We start from the raw sequence: 22,117 nt of genomic DNA, 5'->3' as shown, positions 1-22,117 counted from the left end.
CGATCGAGCAAGTTCAATAAATGCTGTAAATGTTCCTTCCACGAGTGACTAAAAATCACCAGGTCATCAATATACACCACACAGTTGGGTAATCCGGAAATACCTTATTAGTCAGTTTCTGAAATGTGGCTGGAGCATTTTTCATACCAAATGGCACAACCATGATCTGATAAAGTCATTTGGTGTTACAAAAGCTGAAATTGCCTTTGCTCTCTCTGACAGAGGTATGTGTCAGTAGCCTCTGAGCAAGTACAACTTAGAAATGTAAGTTGCTTGTCCCACGTTTTTGAGCTAGTCCTCCAACCATGGAATTGGATATGAATCAGTCTTTGTAACGGTGTTGACTTTACGATAGTCCACAACTAACCGTTGGTACCATCTGGCTTTGGCACCATAACTCTGGGTGAGCTCCAGTCACTGTAACTCACTTTGATTATGCCATTATGGAGCATGCGCTGTCTCTCCTTCAGAACCTGTGCCAACTTTAGAGGGTTATAGCTATGAGGATGTTGCTTAATCAGAACAGCATCTCCTATCTCTACATCATGCACAATTAGGTTAATACTTCCCAGTTTATTTCCACATATTGCCCCATGTGATAGTAATAACTCTTTCAGGTCATTTCGATTTTCATGTGGAAGGTAACTCAATAATTTATCCCAATTTTTGACAACTTCTTCATTGTCCAATTTGATTTGAGGAATGTCCAATTCAGAATCCTCTGAACTTGGTTCTTCCTTCTGTGCTGTAATCGTTAACATCACCTCCTCTTGCTTTCCTTCCCTATCAAAATACCTTTTGAACAAATTCACATGACACACTTTGTGAGATTTCTTCCTGACTGGAGTCCTGATGAGGTAGTTCCCCTCACTCAATGTCTTCCCAATTTGACAAGATCCACTAAACTTTGCTTTTTAGGTTAACCTGTCACTGGAAGTAACACCAACACCTCATCCCCAATTGCAAAATTCCAAATTTGTGATTTCTTATCTGCTTCTTGTTTCATTGTATGCTATGATACTTTTAAATGCTGCCTAGCCAACCCTCCAGCTCTATTTAATTGTTCTCTAAAACTTGACACATAGTCCACATAGATTGTCTGTGAACTCTGACTTATTAATTTCTCCTTACTCAATCTTAACGGTCCTCTTACTTTATCCCCAAATGTTAATTCAAATGGACTGAATTTGGTCGATTCATTCAGTGTATTGCTGATCGCAGACAGTACAACTAGACCTCCCTTATCCCAATCATCTGGATAATCCTGACCATAAGCCCTTAACATGATCTTTAGTGTTTGATGCCATCTCTCTAGCGCCCTGCGATACTGGATGGTACACATTCCCAAGTTATCCACGACCACCTTGAATAGTTTGGATGTGAAGTTTGATCCTTGATCTGACTGGAGCTCTATTAGCAGTCCGTATCAAATAAAAAAATCAAGTATTTCTTCTATAACCCTTTTAGCTATGATATTATGTAATGGGATTGTCTCTGGAAATCTAGTCGACATATCCATTACAGTTAATAATTACTCATTCCCACTTTTTGTTTGAGGTAGGGGATCTACACAATCAATCAAGACTCGTGAAAGGTTCCTCAAATGTTGGAATGGGTAATAAAAGTGCAGGTTTTATTATGCCTGTAGTTTTCCAATTAGCTGACATGTATGGCATGTTTGGCAAAATCTTTGTGTAGTCCAGGCCAGTAAAAATGTCTTTGTATTTTAGCCTGTGTTTTCCTCACCCCTAAATGACCTCCAAGTGGTAGCTCATCGGCCATTTACAGCACCTCCTTTCTATACCCAACAGGCAAAACAATTTGATGAATCTCTGCCCATTTCTCACCTACTTAAATGTGTGATGGTCTCCATTTCCTCATTAAGACATCATTTGTTAAGTTATAACACACATGGATGCATTCACTTTCTTTCTCTGTATATGCCTTTTGATATAACTGGTTTAAGTTCTCATCTTTCTGCTGTAACTCGATCAGCTTAGCAGAGCTAAAGATACTTCCATGCTTACGTATTTGCTCCTGCTCTGTACCACTTATCTGATAAAAAAAAGGCCCATCGAGCGAGGTCATATTCCTTATCTGGGCCTGTTGGTCTCTCCTGCTTCAGCTGGTGCCTCTGTGATCTTGTGTTAATCTCTACTGGCTTTTCAACTAGAGTAGGCAGCACGTATACCAGTGAATCAGCTGTATCATTTGCAAGAACAAATTGAATGCCTGGAGCTTTTTATTCCTGATGAAGGGCTTTTGCCCGAAATGTCGATTTCGCTGCTCGTTGGATGCTGCCTGAACTGCTGTGCTCTTCCAGCACCACTAATCCAGTAGTAGTTTGTCCAGTACGTCTACCTCAAAATTTCCACTCTTCTCTGGACTCTCTAGCCTCATTTTCCTTGATTGAACATTTTTTGTTTCAGAGCTGAAAAATGTATTGCTGGAAAAGCGCAGCAAGTCAGGCAGCATCCAAGGAACAGGAGAATTGATGTTTCGAGCATAAGCCCTTCTTCAGGAATGAGGAAGGTGTGCCAAGCAGGCTAAGATAAAAGGTAGGGAGGAGGGACTTGGGGGAGGGGATTTGGGAATGCGCTAGGTGGAAGGAGGTTAAGGTGAGGGTGATAGGCCGGAGAGGGGATGGGGGTGGGGGTGGGGGCGGAGAGGTCAGGAAGAAGATTGCAGGTTAGGAAGGTGGTGCTGAGTTCTAGGGTTGGGACGGAGACAAGGTGGGGGGAGGGGAAATGAGGAAACTGGAGAAATCTGAGTTCATCCCTTGTGGTTGGAGGGTTCCTAGGCAGAAGATGAGGCGCTCTTCCTCCAGGCGCGTGTTGCTATGGTCTGGTGATGGAGGAGGCCAAGGACCTGCGTGTCCTTGGTGGAGTGGGAGGGGGAGTTGAAGTGTTGAGCTACGGGGTGGTTGGGTTGGTGGTCCCAGGTGTCCCAGAGGTGTTCTCTGAAACGTTCCGCAAGTAAGCGGCCTGTCTCCCCAATATAGAGGAGGCCACATCGGGTGCAGCGGATGCAATAAATGATGTGTGTGGAGGTGCAGATGAATTTGTGGACACTTCCTCCTACTGCCCCCTTGACCATGACCCCACCTCCCACCACCAAACCATCATCTCCCAGACCATCCATAACCTCATCACCTCAGGGGATCTCCCATCCACCGTCTCCAACCTCATAGTCCCAAAACCCCGCACTGCCCGTTTCTACCTCCTGCCCAAAATCCACAAACCCGACTGCTCCAGCCGACCCATTGTCTCAGCCTGCTCCTGCCCCACAGAACTCATCTCTGCATACCTCGACACGGTCCTGTCCCCCTTAGTCCAAGAATTCCCCACCTACGTTCGGGACACCACCCACGCCCTCCACCTCCTCCATGATTTGCGCTTCCCCGGTCCCTAACACCTTATCTTCACCATGGACATCCAGTCCCTGTACACCTCCATCCCCCATCACGAAGGACTCAAAGCCCTCCGCTTCTTCCTTTCCCGCCGTACCAACCAGTACCCTTCCACTGACACCCTCCTTTGACTGACTGAACTGGTCCTCACCCTGAACAACTTCTCTTTCCAATCCTCCCACTTCCTCCAAACCAAAGGAGTAGCCATGGGCACCCACATGGGCCCCAGCTATGCCTGCCTCTTCGTAGGATATGTGGAACAGTCCATCTTTCGCAGCTACACTGGCACCACCCCCCACCTGTTCCTCTGCTACATCGATGACTGTATCGGTGCTACCTCGTGCTCCCACAAGGAGGTTGAACAGTTCATCTACTTTACTAACACCTTCCACCCCGACCTCAAATTCACCTGGACCATCTCAGACTCCTCCCTCCCCTTCCTAGACCTCTCCATTTCTATCTCGGCGACCGAATCAACACAGACATTTACTATAAACCGACCGACTCCCACAGCTACCTAAATTACACCTCCTCCCACCCTGCCCCCTGTAAAAATGCCATCCCATATTCCCAATTCCTTCGTCTCCGCTGCATCTGCTCCCAGGAGGACCAGTTCCAATACCGAACAACCCAGATGGCTTCCTTCTTCAAAGACCGCAATTTCCCCTCAGACGTCGTCGACGATGCCCTCCACCGCATCTCCTCCACTTCCCGCTCCTCCGCCCTTGAGCCCCGCCCCTCCAAACGCCACCAGGACAAAACCCCACTGGTCCTCACCTACCACCCCACCAACCTCCAGATACATCGTATCATCCTTCGTCATTTCCGCCACCTCCAAACAGACTGCACCACCAAGGATATATTTCCCTCCTCTCCCCTATTAGCGTTCCGGAAAGACCACTCTCTCTGGGACTCCCTCGTCAGGTCCACAGCCCCCACCAACCCAACCTCCACTCCCGGCACCTTCCCCTGCAACCGCAAGAAATGCAAAACTTGCGCCCACACCCCACCCCTCACTTCTCTCCAAAGCCCCAAGGGATCCTTCCATATCCGTCACAAATTCACCTGCACCTCCACACACATCATTTACTGGATCCGCTGCACCCGATGTGGTCTCCTCTATATCCTACTTGCGGAACGTTTCAGAGAACACCTCTGGGACACCCGCACCAACCAACCCAACCGCCCCGTGGCTGAACATTTTAACTCCCCCCTCCCACTCCACCAAGGACATGCAGGTTCTTGGCCTCCTCCATCGCCAGACCATGGCAACACGACACCTGGAGGAACTGCCTTCCGCCTAAGAACCCTCCAACCACAAGGGATGAATGCAGATTTCTCCAGCTTCCTCATTTCCCCTCCCCCCACCTTATCTCAGTCCCAACCCTCGGACTCAGCTCCGCCTTCTTGACCCACAATCTTCTTCCTGATCTCTCCGCCCCCACCCCCTCTCCGGCCTATCACCCTCACCTTAACCTCCTTCCACCTATCACATTTTCAAACTCCTCCCCCAAGTCCCTCCTCCCTACCTTTTATCTTAGCCTGCTTGGCACACTCTCCTCATTCCTGAAGAAGGGCTTTTGCCTGAAACGTCAATTCTCCTGCTCCTTGGATGCTGCCTGACCTGCTGCGCTTTTCCAGCAACACATTTTCAGCTCTGATCTCCAGCATCTGCAGTCCTCACTCTCTCCTTGTTCACTTTTTGTTTCACCATGAATTCCTGTTACCAGTACCTTTTCTGGCAAGAGTCTCTCAGGAATACATATCTCCTCATCCTTCAGCATTACAGACTGAGAGGATCCTGTGTCCCTGAATATTGTAACATCCTTACCTACTGCTTCTGGCCTATGTGCATAAACTTTACCCTTGCATGCATATTTCTTAAGCAGATCTGGCACTTCCTCCTTAACCAACCTCTGATCATCTTGTACACTCTGAGGCAGTTGTCTATAACTTCCCTTGTGTTTTTTGTTACTAGTCCAATAGAACTTCCAGGCTTGTTGGGTTTTCCTACAGCTAGCTTTCTCCTAGCCCACCAACACTGATTTCGTATGGCTCACTTTATTACAATGAAAACATTGGAGCTTTTAACTTCTTTGTCCCCTCAAGGGTTTCTTTTTTACCCAGTAGTAAGTTCTCCTTATGATCTTCACTGAGATCTACCTTTCCCTTTCCATGTGAAGATTTCCCTTTGCCCCAGTTTCTATCCCTCATGGACTGAAATTGATTCTGGAAGCCAAACCATGGTTTATGGACCAGCTCATAATCATCAGCCACTTCAGCTGCTAACCTTAACTCTCTGCTCTTCCACATGAGTTCACAATACTTTCTCACTAAGGTTTCCTTCAGCCTTTATCTCCAGCCTTTTATTATTTTTTCTTTTTTTCTTCTTTTGACAAGCAGTGCCCTTCACAAAAAAGGGCAACACTGTGTGATCAAACAGTGAAGGGGAGGGGAGGGGAGGGGAGGGCAGGGCAGGGACTAAATCAAAATAGAGTTGGAGGTGGAAAATTTCCTGTTTATTTTTGTTTTCTCCCCACACTCCCGCCTAACTGCGGTAGTGCTTATTATTATTTTTTTCCCCAGCACCCATGGTGTGTGTGTGTGTAGGTGTGAGACACAGTGAGAGACACAAGGTGCACCAATCTTTATTCGATTTCCACCACCAGGAAGATAGGAAAACAGCCGAGTGGCCAGTGACAAGCACTGCCCTTCACATCAAAGGGCAATGCTGTGTGATCAAAACAGTGAAGGGGAGGGTAGGGACTAAATCAAAATAGAGTTGGAGGGAGAAATCCACATTTTAGCCTCACAGCAAATCGTCATCGGTTTATTAAAGCAGACATGCCTTGCTGTCGAGCCAAAGAGGATTCCAACCGACAATCTCCTGATCCCTAGACAGCTGCGTTACCCATTGCGCCATTGACCAGGATAAAAGTAGCCTTTAAGATTCGACCCTGCGTAAGGAAACCTCAACAAGTTTTTAGTTCATCACCTTAACCACTGGACCATGACTACAACGGCGCTCTCCAGCCCTTTAAGCTGACTTTCCTTGTTAAGTTAAAAATCTCACAACACCAGGTTATAGTCCAACAGGTTTAATTGGAAGCACACTCGCTTTAGGAGCACCACTCCATCAGGGCTCTGAAAGCTAGAGCTTCCAATTAAACCTGTTGGACTATAACCTGGTGTGGTGTGATTTTTAACTTTGTCCACCCCAGTCCAACACTGGCATCTCCAAATCATTTCCTTTTTAAGTGTCAATTCTTGAAGTTCAAACATTCTTTTTCTTTCTGTACTCCTTTTCCCTTTCTTCTGCTGCTCTTTTTCCCTCTTTTGCTTTGAATCATAACTCAAAACTGTTTCATTTCTGCTGCCCTTTCTTTATCTCTCGCCTTTAACTCAAGCTGCTTCATTTGCAGTTGAATTCTTGCCACCTCTATAGACTCTGATGGTTTCTCCAGCAAGTTTCAATGCTGAGCTACTGCTGTAATTTTCTCTCTGAAGTCTTATCTGTTTACATATAAACAAAAGGCGTCTCAACATCCTTTTTCATCTCTGTATCAAACTAGTCACCTCAGAGCTGGGAGGGTTTTATGATCCCTCTGAGGAAAGAACCAAGGACGCAGTATTCTTGAGGAAAGAGACAGCCAGCGTGTTTTGAGAAGATTTGTAGCTCAGGTTGAGGTTCGGGATGTGGGTTTGCTCGCTGAGCTGGAAGGTCCATTTTCAGACGTTTCATCACTGTACTAGGTAACATCTTCAGTGAGCCTCTGGACGAAGCACTGCTGATAGTTCCTGATTTCTATTTATATGTTTGGGTTTCTTTGGGTTGGTGATGTCATTTCCTGTTCTTTTTCCCAGGGGGTGGTATATGGGGTCCCAGTCAATGTGTTTGTTGATAAAGTTCCAGTTGGAATGCCATGCTTCTAGGAACATAGTATTAACTGTAACAAACACTACGTTGGACAAACAGGCAGAAAACTAGCCACCAGGATACATTAACGTCAACTAGCCACAAAACGACATGACCCATTCTCACTAGTATCCTCACATACAGATGAGGAAGGACACCACTTCCACTGGGACAACACATCCATCCTAGGACAAGCCAAACAGAGACATGCATGAAAATTCCTAGAAGCATGGCATTCCAACAGGAACTCTATCAACAAACACATTAACTTGGACCCCATTTACTACATCCCAAGAAAAAGAACAGGAAATGACATCACCACAGGAAATTATATCATCAACCCAAAGAAACCCAAACATATAAACAGAAAGCAGGAACCACCAGCAGTGCTTCATCCAGAGGCTCACTGATGATGTTACCTAGTACAGTGACGAAACGACTGAAAATGAACCTTCCAGCTCAGCGAGCAAACCTACATCCAAAAGGAGACAGCTTTTAGAAAAAAGGGACCAGTTTTGTGACAAATGTATGTTTTACAATGTGTAACATGCTCTCCCGGGGTTTAATTAAAGTGTATATTATAGATGCATTAAGGGAGAGACAGATGAGAGAGAACGGAGTAGAGAGATATGTTGGTATTTAAATGAGGAAGGATGGGAGAAGAGTCGACTGGGGCTTAAAGATCTATACAGATGAGCTGTTTGAACAGCTTGTTTCTGTGCTGTATCTTCTGTGTTATGTTGTGTATGTAATACTCCCAGTGCTACAATTCAATCTCAGATCCATGGTTTCTCCTTTGCCCCAGTCAGTGCCAACAGCCTTGCTCACCGTTTTTTCTTCTCCAGTGCTCGGTTGCCGTTTCATCATCACTGACGCTGATGAATATGTTCACAAATACCTGCAAGCGAATGCTGCAGAATTTCCGAGTGAAGTTCTCAACTCATTTCAGCAGAAAGCTCAGGAAAGGAAGGCACAAATGGTCCAGGAGTCTCTGGTCCAAGAGTCCCTCCCCAAGACTCAACAAGAGATGGATCAGAAAGCTCGGTGAGTCATCCCTTTGTTTTCATTTCCAGTTTAATTTTATCGTGTAGACTCTTGACATATAGCCCTGGCAGCTTCAGCAACAGCCCTTTCACCAAATTAGGAACCTGACCTCAATCAGCTCAATGCACTGACTCCATTCACTGTCTGAACAACCTGAACTGACCTATTTCCTTGACAGAACGAGACTGGTTAGTTGGTAACTAGCACTCAGGAATTCTCACAGACAGACACAGCTGGCCTACAGGCTGAGCTCCATTACTAAGCTTGGAATATAATAACCCCCAAGATTCTATGGGCAATAAATGAATTCTGAAGAAGGGTTAAAAGTGAAAAGATTAAGGGAAAGAAATATAAAAGCAGATTCAAAAGCTATTCCAGTCCCTTCTCCTAGTTTCTCCATCTGCATCTCATCTGCTTTGGATGTCACGTGCCATAGGGGATTCTCAAAAATGTCCACTTTTTCCTCAACTGAGGATTCCCTGCTATCTTGTTCGACAGGGTCATTCGCCACATCTGACCCACTTCCTGCACTTCTGTTACCTCCAACAACACTGGTAGGGTCCCCCGCCATCCTCATATTCCAGTCTAGCAGCATCTACGTTCAAAGGACCATAAGCTGCCATTTCTGAGCAGAATGCCATGACCAGGTATATATTGCCCTCCCTTGTCAGCATATCCTCCATGACACCCTGGTCCACTGCCAACACCATCACCACCGCCTCCTCACAGCCAAATGGCACTTTGTCCTGCAATCACAGAAGATCCACCTGCCTTTATACTTCCTCCCAGCTCACTATCCAATGTTTCACACACCTTCCAAGGCGAAGCAGCACTTCCCCTGCACCCCCCAAAGATGTACCACCTGCCCATGTCCCCTCTCCCTCCTCGGGATCCAAGGGCCCAAACACACCTTCCAGGTGAAGCAGCCCTTTCCCTGCCCTTCCCACAATCTAGTCGACTGCACTCGCTGCTCACAATGTGGTCTCCCCTACACTGGGGGGGAGCAAAGTGTAGACTGGGTGACCCCCTTCACAGAACATCTACGTACTGTCTGCAAAAACAGACCATGAGCTTTCAGTTCCCCATCACTGTAACCACCCCCCCCCCCACCCCTGTTCCCCGTCACTGTAACCCCCCCCCACCCTGTTCCCCGTCACTGTAACCCCCCCCCACCCTGTTCCCCGTCACTGTAACCCCCCCACCCTGTTCCCTGTCACTGTAACCCCCCCCCCACCCCTGTTCCCTGTCACTGTAACCCCCCCCCCCACCCTGTTCCCTGTCACTGTAACCCCCCCACCCTGTTCCCCGTCACTGTAACCCCCCCCCCACCCTGTTCCCTGTCACTGTAACCCCCCCACCCTGTTCCCTGTCACTGTAACCCCCCCACCCTGTTCCCCGTCACTGTAACACCCCGCCCACCCTGTTCCCTGTCACTGTAACCTCCCCACCCTGTTCCCTGTCACTGTAACCCCCCCCCCCACCCTGTTCCCCTGTCACTGTAACCCCCCCACCCTGTTCCCTGTCACTGTAACCCCCCCCACCCTGTTCCCTGTCACTGTAACCCCCCCCCACCCTGTTCCCTGTCACTGTAACCCCCCCACCCTGTTCCCTGTCACTGTAACCCCCCCACCCTGTTCCCTGTCACTGTAACCCCCCCACCCTGTTCCCTGTCACTGTAACCCCCCCCACCCTGTTCCCTCTCCAACATCTCTGTCTCAGTCTTGCTGCAGTGCTCCAGTGAAGCTCAGCACAATCTGGAAGAACAGCCCCTCACCATCCACTCGGAGACCCTGCAGCCCTCCCCACTCAATATCGAGTTCAGGAACTTTAGGCCTGAACTCCCCCATGTCCCAGCCCCCTACCCCACACACCAGGCCTTCTTTCTGCACAGCCCACCCATTTTCACCTACTCATGGTCCCCATTATCACCTTTTCTTTCTCCCTGGCTTACTATTAGCCATCCCTTTCCCTCCTAACTGTTGCTCTCTCTCAGTGGGCTCCACCTCCATCAGTCTCCTCAGTGTATATACCACCTTGTCATAAATAGTTATCAGTTCAGAAGGACAAGACACAAAATGTTCATTCTGCCTTCTCTCCAGATCTGATTAATTTCTCCAACACTTTCAGCTATTGGTTCGTAAAAAAAATTAGAAAGAACAAAAATGGATGTGATCCAAGCAGAGAAAGCAAAACATACCATTGGGGAGAAAGGAAATGACAGAGAAACAAAGTTATTCATTTTAATCTGAGAAAGAAACTCCTGGGAATACTTAAGAGAGTCACAGGATGAGTAAGGATTACAAAGTGAAATATATTAGTGACAGTAAAAAGAATAGTATTTTAGAAAGTAATGGGACTTTAAAGAGATAAATCCCCTGGACCCGATGATTTACATCCCAGAGAGGGCTCACTTTTCAGAATTCTACAGAATCTGCTTGGCTCCTGCAGATTGGAAGATGCCAAATGAACTACACTATTTTAAAAAAAAATAGAAAATGGACAACTACTGACTCATCAGTCTGACATCAATAATAGGAAAATGCTGGAATCACTGATAAAGAATTTTATCATTAAACATTGAGAAAACGATGATAGGATTAGGCTGAGTCATTCTGGATTGGTGAAAGGGAAATCTTGCTTAATAAACCAGTTGGGGGTTTTGTGAATATCTAATCAGGAGAATAGATAGAGGGAAAATGGTGAAATGTTGTCAGTTCAAAATTCATCAAGATTTGATAAGGTCCTACACAAGAGGTTTAATTATCACTGCACAGTCTCAAAATATGAGGGAAACCATTGAGGACTGGGATAAGGAGTATTGTCTTCACTTTGAATTTGGTATATCTCACCTCAGGGGTCTGCGATGGCTCAATCATGGAGTAGATTCAAGTCAAAGATCAATAGATATTGAAGATATCAAGGGATATGGGGATAGTATGGGAACTGGCATTGTGGTGACACATGCTGAAGAGGATGAATAACTGACTCCTGCTCTGGTTTCATCTTTTCCTTTGTAATTTTGTTTTTGTTTCTCCAGCTCTATGTCATTTGGTGATCCAGAGCTTGCTCCTGCTGAGATGAACAGTGAGGACTGTGTAACGATGCCATCAGAATGTTGCCAATTTCTTGGCCAGAGACCATCAAAAGCTCAGTCCCAGGGAGATAACTGCACACTTCAGTACAAGAAAGATATCTGCCCACCACAGAACCAGGGAGATATCCGCACACCTCAATATCATAGAGGTATCCACATGCCACAGAACCAGGGGAGACATCTACACACCTCAATATCAAGCAGGTATCTGCCCACCACAGAACCAGGGAGACATCTACACACCTCAATATCAAGCAGGTATCTGCCCACCACAGAACCAGGGAGATATCCGCACACCTCAATATCAAGCAGGTATCTGCCCACCACAGAACCAGGGAGATATCCGCACACCTCAATATCAAGCAGGTATCTGCCCACCACAGAACCAGGGAGATATCCGTACACCTCAACACCAGAGAGATATCTGCCCACCACCGTCCCAGGGAGATATCCGCATACCTCAGAACCAAGCAGATATCAGTGCACCTCAATATCAAGCAGGTATCTGCCCACCACAGAACCAGGCAGATATCCGTACACCTCAACACCAGAAAGATATCTGCCCACCACCGTCCCAGGGAGATATCCGTACACCTTAGTGTGCTCCCATGGGACTCCCAAGATCAAAATACATATAGGGGATTATAACTGTTGATGTCAAAAGGGGAACAATGATCTTTGTAATTGGGAACATAATGCAAACTGAATAAAATAATATTTGAAACACTTCCAGCAGTCTGTTAGATAATGATCTGATTATCCTTCAGTGAGTGGTACATCTCAGCTCCTGTGGGGTTTAACTAACACAGCACCCTCCTCTCAAAACTGTCAGACAACTGATCTGCCCACTACAGGGCTCCCAGACTCTGCTTGAGGGACTGTAAGTAATACTGACACCTTCCCACAACGTGTAAGGTACAATGTTCAAAGATTAACAGATCACAAAATGATATCATGTTCAATTTGCATATTTATTTACAGTCAGACTTACACAACTGTCACTCTGCAGCGAGGACAGTAAGGATCACGGTGATGATATTTGCAGTCATCCATCAATCACTGCTGCTCATAGGGAGCTGTAGGTACAGCAGATAAACACTGGGACATCAGGTAGGCTCATCCCAGCTCTGGGCACTGGGAAACCTTACTCTGGGCACTGGGAGACACTGCTCTGGGTCTGACAGAGCCTCCAAGGACCACTGGCAGTTGCTGAGGTACATGCTGACACATATCCAGATGCACTTTACACTTTACATGTAAAGAGACCCTGTTAATCCAATCAGCCAAAAAGATGGTGCTGTGGTCCACACTCTGAGGCAGGGAGGGGACAGGGCTTCATCTCCAATCTACACCAACTGAGCTGATCTCATCCAGTGTGTGGATAAGAGTTAGGATTGAGCATGGATTGGGGATGGTGGGTTTAAGTTATGCCTTTGATCCTGGGAAGGATTTGGGAAATGGGACAGATTTGGATAAAATGTGGAGGGCATGGTTTACTGAGGCGCTGACTGGAAAATGGACACAAGAAGTGGAGGGTGGGGCTGTGCTTCAGGGAAGAATGGTGAATGAGAAACAATTATCGAAGGTCCAAGTTTGATCCCCCTGGGGCAGGGTGATGTGATCAGAAAGACTCCCAGCCCTGACTGGCCTAGTTTTAGGGTGATTTGGATTTTCGAGTCCGAGGTGATGTGCCATTCTCTGATTTGATCAAACCGTTGTCATGGTGACCTGGGAGAAAGAAAGAGGAGAAGTTACTGAGAGACCATGGAGCCCTGACCCCAATCCTCACCCAAACCCTCGCACTCCCTTTCTGACCGTTGAACTCCAGCTGACCCCAAAACTGCAACCCAATCCCCGACATTCCCACACTCAGCCTGAGTTCCATTTGACCTTCACCGACTCCAGACGGAACTCCCTGACCCCCACCTGAGCTGTGATCCCACAAACCCATCAGACCCACACCTGCCTCAGCTCCCCCCCTCAACCTCCCACAGCCACAGACTGACCTGGTTCCCTGCGGAGGACCCGGCCTCGTGTTGCCATGGTGCCTACGATCTTCCTACGAGATGCCTGCTCTGCTTGAAACTCTCCCTCCATCGTCGCAGTTGGAAGTTAATAAATCGCCACATCATCCAGGCCTGGGTGCTACACACAGTTACCAGGATACACAGCCTGAGTGTGAGAGAGACACAGAGAGAGTCATAGAGAGAGAGAGAATGAGAGAGACAGAGAGAGAGAGAGGCAGAGAGAGGGTGGCAAAGGCAGGGAGAGCGAGAGAGTGGGGGGAGAGAGCGAGAGAGATGGGGAGAGAGAGCGAGAGAGACGGGGGGGAGAGAGAGCGAGAGATACGGGGGGAGAGAGAGCGAGAGATACGGGGGGGGGTGGGAGAGCGAGAGAGACGGGGGGGAGAGAGAGCGAGAGATACGGGGGGAGAGAGCGAGAGATACGGGGGGGGGTGGGAGAGCGAGAGATACGGGGGGAGAGAGCGAGAGATACGGGGGGGGGAGAGCGAGAGATACGGGGGGAGAGAGCGAGAGATACGGGGGGGGGAAGAGAGCGAGAGATACGGGGGGGAAGAGAGCGAGAGATACGGGGGGAGAGAGCGAGAGAGTGGGGGGAGAGAGCGAGAGATACGGGGGGGAGAGAGCGAGAGATACGGGGGGGAGAGAGCGAGAGATACGGGGGGAGAGAGCGAGAGATACGGGGGGGGGGGAGAGAGCGAGAGATACGGGGGGGGGGGGGGGAGAGCGAGAGATACGGGGGGAGAGAGCGAGAGATACGGGGGGGGGAGAGAGCGAGAGATACGGGGGGGGGAGAGAGCGAGAGATACGGGGGGAGAGAGCGAGAGAGTGGGGGGGAGAGAGCGAGAGATACGGGGGGGGAGAGAGCGAGAGATACGTGGGGGGGGAGAGAGCGAGAGATACGTGGGGGGGAAGAGAGCGAGAGATACGGGGGGGGGAGAGAGCGAGAGATACGGGGGGGGGGAGAGAGCGAGAGATACGGGGGGATACGGGGAGAGAGAGCGAGAGTGACCGGGGAGAGTGAGAGAGACGGGGGGGAGCGAGAGTGACCGGGGAGAGCGAGAGAGACGGGGGGAGAGCGAGAGAGACGGGGGGAGAGCGAGAGAGACGGGGGGAGAGCGAGAGAGACGGGGGGGAGAGCGAGAGAGACGGGTGGAGAGCGAGAGAGACGGGGGGAGAGCGAGAGAGACGGGGGGAGAGCGAGAGAGACGGGGGGGAGAGCGAGAGAGACGGGGGGAGAGCGAGAGAGACGGGGGGAGAGCGAGAGAGACGGGGGGAGAGCGAGAGAGACGGGGGGGAGAGCGAGAGAGACGGAGGGAGGGGGATGAGAGACGGGGGGAGGGGGAGAGAGACGGGGGGATGGGGAGAGAGAGCGAGAAGAGATGGGGAGAGAGAGCGAGAGAGACGGGGGGAGAGAATGAGAGAGAGATGGGGGGGGAGAGTGCGAGAGAGACAGGGGGAGAGTGCGAGAGAGACAGGGGGAGAGAGCGAGAGGAGAGAGAGACAGACAGACAGACAGGAGAGAGAGACGGAGGAAGAGACAGAGATGGGGGGGGGGGGGGAAGAGGACAAAGACGGGGAGAGAGAAAGAGGGGGGGAGAGAGAGAGAGAAAGAGAGAGAGACACACACACAGACGAAGACAGAAAGAAAATGAAGAGAGACTCGTGAGCACAGCAAGAGACCACACCGTTCAGGAAGACACCATTGAACACATCACCTTACACTGGGAAAATGGAGAGGGAGTGAGGCAGCAAATGAGAAAGCCAGGAGCATCACCCATCAGCTTAGTCCTGTCCATAAAAAGCAGGGACAAATCCAACCCAACCGTTACTGTCCCATCAGTCTACTCCCATCATCATTAAAGTGATAGAAGGTGTCAGTAACAGTGTTCACAGGCAGCACCTGCTCAGTGACACCCCCAGTTGGGGACCCCCCAGTTGGGGACCCCCCCAGTTGGGGACCCCCCAGTTGGGGACCCCCCAGTTGGGGACCCCCAGTTGGGGACCCCCCCCCAGTTGGGGACCCCCCAGTTGGGGACCCCCCCAGGGCCATTCAGCTCCTGATTCTCATTACAGCTTTGGGTCAAACATGGAAAGGTCAGAATGGTGCTGAAAAAGCGCAGCAGGTCAGGCAGCGTCCCGAGGAGCAGGAAAATCGATGTTTCAGGCAAAGCTCAAACATGGATAGAAGAGCTGAATTCCAGAGGGGAGGGGAGAGGGACAGCCCCTGACACCAAGGCAGCAGTTGACTGAGTGTGGCATCAAGGCAACCTCGGAAAAGTGGAGTCAATGGGAATGGGGAGAAACCCTCCGCTGGTTGGAGTCATCCCTGACACAAAGGAAGATGGTTGTGGTTGTTGGAGGGTCAGTCATCTCAGCTCCAGGACACCTCTGCAGGAGTTCCTCAGGGGAGTGTCCTAGGCCCAACCATCTTCAGCTGCTTCAGCAGAAGTGGGGATGATTTCATAACCATTCACAACTCTTCAGATACAGTCCATGTCTAGTATCAGGGTCTGGGCTAAAGAGTGGCGAGTAACATTTGTGCCACACAAAGGCCAGGCTATGACCATTTCCAACAAGAGACAATCTAACCATTGTTCCTTCATGTTCAATGGCATTATCATCACTGAATTCATCAATGTCAACATCCCGGGGATGACCATTGATCAGAAAATGAAATGGACTAGTTGAATAAATAGTTAGTTCAAGACCAGGTCAAATGCTCAAAGTGACTACTCTTGACATCACCTCATGACTACTATCACCTTAAACAGAGATGAGCCAACTCCCTCACCTAGTCCCTGCTCACCTGCCCCATCGCCCAGTGCCCAACTCACTCCCTCACTCACCCACCACCCTACAACCCTCCCATGCTCCTCATCACTTCCTGTCTCCCCCCCCCCCGCCCCCGACCCGTCATTGCTGGTGCCTGGAATCTGCTTCCCTGTCACTGGTTCCTTCTTGGAAACAATCCTCCCTGCCTAATACTGCTCTTGATCCTGGTGGAAGGTCAATTCGCTGACAACCCAGACAACTTGGAACATTTCAGCTGAACTCTTTGTGGCAGGAAGCAAGTCTAAAGCCAGTCCCACCATTGGTAAAGCTCCCCCAAGTGGGGAAACACATTCTGTACATGGCTCACCAGTGGAGAAGGTAGAGAATCAAACAGCACTCAAGCATCAGATATTGCTCAGTCCCAGCTCCCATGATGGCCTAGCCCACACAGTCATAGAATCATATCTAATGCAAGGGGCCCTTCAGCCCATCAGGTCTACACCAAAGACTACACTAAATCTACACTAGGCCCACATTCCAGCACTAGGCCCACACTCTCAAATATTGACATTTCAAATCATCCAAGTACTTTTTAAAAGATTGTGAGGTCTCCTGCCTCAACTGGACCCAAGATTATGCATTCCAGATTCCACCACCCTCTGGCTGAAAACATATTTCAGCAGCTCCCCTCTAAACCTCCTACCTACCACATTAAAATTATGCCCCCTTGGTAATGACTCTTTAACTGAGGGGCTGAAGCTGCTTTCTAACCCCATTGTCCATTCCCCACAACTCCTGATACAACGTAAGGGCTACAAAACCAAACCAAACAGAATTGCAGGCAACAGTACACCCCAACTGACAAAATCAATGAATTCTACACTCACTGAGCAGAAGGTCAGTGAAGTGACATCACCGACCCCAGCAGCCTTGGATGCACCTCCACCCACAGTCACCAGCGCAAACGTTAGGTTATCCTCCTTGAGAGTGAACCCACCAAAAGTGTAGGCCGAATAGAGTTCCTGGCCGTACACTCAGATCCTGTGCGGGCCAGCTGGCGGGAGTATTTGCAGACATCTGTAATCTTATTAAGTTTGTAAATCCCCACTTCAAGAAGACCACCATCATCTTGGTGCCAAAGAAAAACCCCACAGCGGGGCCTCAATGACTACCACCCAGTGAGTCTAACCTCCATGCTCACATCGACTCCAGCCGACCATGTTGCCTTGATCCTTTGCAATTTGCCTACCAGCTCAACAGGCCGACAGCAGACACCATCCCCCTGGCCCCACACTCATCCCTGGAACATCTGGATAATAAGGACACTCAGATCTGGCTCCTACTTATTGACTACAGTTTCACCTTCAATACCATAATTCAAAACAAACTCATCTATAAACTCTGAGACCTAGGTCTTGGCTCCCCACTCTGTAACTGGATCCTCCATTTCCTGACCCATAGATCACAATCAGTAAGAATAGGTCAGCCAGCTTCACGTTACTTTCTGGAACTCGCTCAGCCTTTATTCCTTGACTAAAGTATTCAGTATCCCTTTGTACTAACACTCTGTGTCTCCTTGCTTGGTGAACTACTTTAAATTCCTATTAAGAGCACTGGCAAATCTACCCATAAGAACGGTTCAGGTGCAGACCATCTTGCTTGTCCAGATTCTATGTTCCCCAGAAATGGTCCCAGTGATCCAGAAATTGCTGGAAAAATACAGCAAGTCTGATAGCACATGTGGAGAGAAGGCAGAGTTGATGTTTTAGGTCCAGTGACCCTTCTTCAGAACCTGTGATCCAGAAATCTGAAACCCTCCCTTCTGAATTAACTCTTCAGCCATGTATTCATCAGAGCTGTACTCCTATTCCTGTAGTCACTGACACATTGTACTGGGAATGACCTTTGAGGTCCTGCTCTTAAGGCTGCTGCCTAGCTCCTTAAATTCTTGCCACAAGAAAATATCCCTCATTCTACTGTTTCAATATCATTGATTGCAATGTGCACCACAACATCTGTCTGATCACCCTCCCACATCAGAATGCCCTGTAGCTGCTCAGTGACCCTCTAACCCTGTCACCAGGGAGGCAGCACACCAGCCTGGAGTCCCACCTGCAGCTACAGAAATGCCTGTACGCTCCCCTAACTAGCACCGTCGCTGCTGCTTTCTTCTGCCTCTGTACTGTCTTCCTCCTCTTCTGTACAGCCAGCCTGTTTTAGTGTCAGAGGCTCGGCTCTGATTGCAGGAACCAGTATCTTCATCAGCTTACAAAATGGAAAACTGATTTGTGAGGGGTCACCAGGGGACACCTGCACTACCTGCAGGATAATCTTTAGCTGCTTGGTGGCCACCCAATCCCCTCTTTCCTCCAGTCCCTGGAGTCATGGTGTGACCATCTCTCCAATGTGCTGTCCATGTAACTCCCAGCCTCGCTGATGGGCCACAGTGTCTCCCAGTCACTACGTGAGCTCTGAAACCTGGGGCTCAAGGTTCTGCATTGAGGAGCACTTCCTGTCACATGGTCACCTGGGATGCTAGTAATATCCATCTCTTCCCACATAGGACACACTATAGATTCCACTCAGTGACCTCATCTGCCACAATGTAAGCTTGAACTTGTCTAGTTCTAGAAGGTAAACCCAGTATTGTACCAGAGCAGCATCACTTTCGCTTGGAAATACCATCCCTTCAAGTCACTCTCCATCCTGACTTGGAAATATATCACTGTCCCATCACCGTCACTGGGTCAGAATTCTGGAATTCCCTCCCTATGGGCATTATGGGTCAACCCACAGCTCATGGACTACAGCAGTTCAAGAAGGCAGCTCACCCCCACCTTCTCAAGGGGCAACTTGAGATGTAATAAATTGCTGGTCCAGACAGTGACATCCATGTTCCACAAATAAATAACAAAAGATTTTTAAAAATTCATTCTTGCGATGAGCATGCCATAGGTTAGGCTTTGCTTTTACTCCCTGCCTATAAGGTGGAGTGAGGGGTGGAGTGAGGGGTGGAGTGAGGGGTGGAGTGAGGGGTGGAGTGAGGGGTGGAGTGAGGGGTGGAGTGAGGGGTGGAGTGAGGGGTGGAGTGAGGGGTGGAGTGGGGCAAAATAAAGCAGAGACTTGAAGCTGGACTCACCGAATAGGAAGGCTGTTGAAGATTCCTTTGTCCATATCGAAGGTCTGATGTTCAACACGGGAGAGTCCAAATCCCACGACCAACACAGTGAGAGTTAAGGTCATTAGACGGGTCATGACAAAGACAACTGCCCAGGCATTAAAACTGCTCAAAAAACAAAACATCAGTGAACAAAAGGTCCAACTCCAGCACAACATCTGTCCTTTCCTGTCTGCTACTCCACACCACACCTCAGAGACTCTCAACTGGAAATGTCAAATCAACACTTAATCCAGGCTAGAACATACTGAATCCCTGAGGGAGTGCTGCACTGCTGGAGCATTAATACAGACAGAACACCCCACTGGAGGGTCAGTGCTGAGGGAGTGCTGCACTGTCGGAGGGTCAGTGCTGAGGGAGTGCTGCACTGTCGGAGGGTCAGTGCTGAGGGAGCGCTGCACTGTCAGAGGGTCAGTGCTGAGGGAGCGCTGCACTGTCAGAGGGTCAGTGCTGAGGGAGCACCGCACAGTCAGAGGGTCAGTGCTGAGGGAGCGCTGCACTGTCAGAGGGTCAGTGCTGAGGGAGTGCTGCACTGTCAGAGGGTCAGTGCTGAGGGAGCGCTGCACTGTCAGAGGGTCAGTGTTGAGGGAGCGCTGCACTGTCAGAGGGTCAGTGCTGAGGGAGCACCGCACAGTCAGAGGGTCAGTGCTGAGGGAGCGCTGCACTGTCAGAGGGTCAGTGCTGAGGGAGCACCGCACAGTCAGAGGGTCAGTGCTGAGGGAGTGCTGCACTGTCGGAGGGTCAGTGCTGAGGGAGTGCCGCACTGTCAGAGGGTCAGTGCTGAGGGAGCGCTGCACTGTCAGAGGGTCAGTGCTGAGGGAGCGCTGCACTGTCGGAGGGTCAGTGCTGAGGGAGCGCCACACTGTCAGAGGGTCAGTGCTGAGGGAGCACCGCACTGTCAGAGGGTCGGTGCTGAGGGAGCGCCGCACTGTCAGAGGGTCAGTGCTGAGGGAGCACCGCACTGTCAGAGGGTCGGTGCTGAGGGAGCGCCGCACTGTCAGAGGGTCAGTGCTGAGGGAGTGCTGCACTGTCAGAGGGTCAGTGCGGAGGGAGCGCTGCACTTTCAGAGGGTCGGTGCTGAGGGAGCACCACACTGTCAGAGGGTCAGTGCTGAGGGAGCGCCGCACTGTCGGAGGGTCAGTACTGAGGGAATGCCGCACTGTCAGAGGGTCAGTGTTGACGGAGTGCCGCACTGTCACAGGGTCAGTGCTGAGGGAGTGCTGCACTGCTGGAGCGTTAATACAGGCAGAGCACCCCACTGGAAGGGCCAGTGCTGAGGGAGTGCCGCACTGTCGGAGGGTCAGTGTTGACGGAGCGCCGCACTGTCGGAGGGTCAGTGCTGAGGGAGCACCAGACTGTCAGAAGGTCAGTGCTGCAGGAGCGCCGCACTGTCAGAGGGTCAGTGCTGAGGGAGTGCCGCACTGGCAGAGGGTCAGTGCTGAGGGAGTGCCGCACTGGCAGAGGGTCAGTGCTGAGGGAGTGCCGCACTGGCAGAGGGTCAGTGCTGAGGGGGCGCCGCACTGTCGGAGGGTCAGTGCTGAGTGTGCACTGTCAGAGGGTTAGTGCTGAGGGAGTGCCGCACTGTCAGAGGGTGAGTGCTGAGTGTGCACTGTCAGAGGGTCAGTGCTGAGGGAGCGCCACACTGTTGGAGGGTCAGTGCTGAGGGATTGTGCACTATCGGAGGGTCAGTGTTGACAGAGTGCCGCACTGTCAGAGGGTCAGTGCTGAGGGAGTGCTGCACTGCTGGAGCGTTAATACAGGCAGAGCACCCCACTGGAGGGTCAGTGCTGAGGGAGTGCTGCACTGTTGGAGGGTCAGTGCTGAGGGAGCACCGCACTGTCAGAAGGTCAGTGCTGAGGGAGTGCTGCACTATCGGAGGGTTAGTGCTGAGTGTGCACTGTCGGAGGGTCAGTGCTGAATGTGCACTGTCGGAGGGTCAGTGCTGAGGGAGCACCACACTGTCAGAGGGTCAGTGCTAAGAGAGTGCCGCACTGTCAGAGGGTCAGTGCTGAGGGAGCGGGCACTGTCAGAGGGTCAGTGCTGAGGGAGCACCGCACTGTCGGAGGGTCAGTGCTGAGGGAGCACCGCACTGTCAGAAGGTCAGTGCTTAGGGAGTGCTGCACTGTCAGAGGGTCAGTGCTGAGGGAGTGCCGCACTGTCAGAGGGTCAGTGCTGAGGGAGTGCCGCACTGTCAGAAGGTCAGTGCTGAGGGAGTGCCGCACTGTCAGAGGGTCAGTGCTGAGGGAGTGCCGCACTGTCAGAGGGTCAGTGCTGAGTGTGCACTGTCAGAGGGCCAGTGCTGAGGGAGCGCCACACTGTCGGAGGGTCAGTGCTGAGGGAGTGCTGCACTGCTGGAGCGTTAATACAAGCAGAGCACCCCACTGGAAGGGTCAGTGCTGTGCGAGTGTCGCACTGTCAGAGGGTGAGTGCTGAGGGAACACCGCAATCGGAGGGTCAGTGCTGAGGGAGTGACACACTGTCAGAAGGTCAGTGCTTAGGGAGTGCTGCAGTGGCAGAGGGTCAGTGCTGAGGGAGCACCGCACTGGCAGAGGGTCAGTGCTGAGGGAGCACCGCACTGGCAGAGGGTCAGTGCTGAGGGAGCACCGCACTGGCAGAGGGTCAGTGCTGAGGGAGCACCGCACTGGCAGAGGGTCAGTGCTGAGGGAGCACCGCACTGGCA

General features: G+C 50.4%; 1 protein-coding gene and 1 pseudogene across 1 annotated transcript in view; one reads left to right on the top strand and one right to left on the bottom strand.

The window, feature by feature from the left end:
* Nucleotides 1-12,180, top strand: part of efhc1 (EF-hand domain (C-terminal) containing 1) — a 45,932-nt gene extending 33,752 nt beyond the window's left edge. The window contains exons 9-10 of the mRNA XM_072580186.1: nucleotides 8,171-8,369; nucleotides 11,407-12,180. Of these exons, the coding sequence (XP_072436287.1) occupies nucleotides 8,171-8,369; nucleotides 11,407-12,118 (911 nt within the window). The 3' untranslated portion in view covers nucleotides 12,119-12,180. The remainder of the gene's footprint in view (nucleotides 1-8,170; nucleotides 8,370-11,406) is intronic.
* Nucleotides 12,181-12,415: 235 nt separating this feature from the next.
* LOC140482674 (translocating chain-associated membrane protein 2-like) lies at nucleotides 12,416-22,111 on the bottom strand (annotated as a pseudogene).
* Nucleotides 22,112-22,117: the final 6 nt, after the last annotated feature.

Source organism: Chiloscyllium punctatum, chromosome 11 (assembly GCF_047496795.1).
Source record: "Chiloscyllium punctatum isolate Juve2018m chromosome 11, sChiPun1.3, whole genome shotgun sequence".
In the NCBI taxonomy this organism is placed as follows: Eukaryota; Metazoa; Chordata; class Chondrichthyes; order Orectolobiformes; family Hemiscylliidae; genus Chiloscyllium; species Chiloscyllium punctatum.
This window is presented reverse-complemented; position numbering and strand designations above follow the sequence as displayed.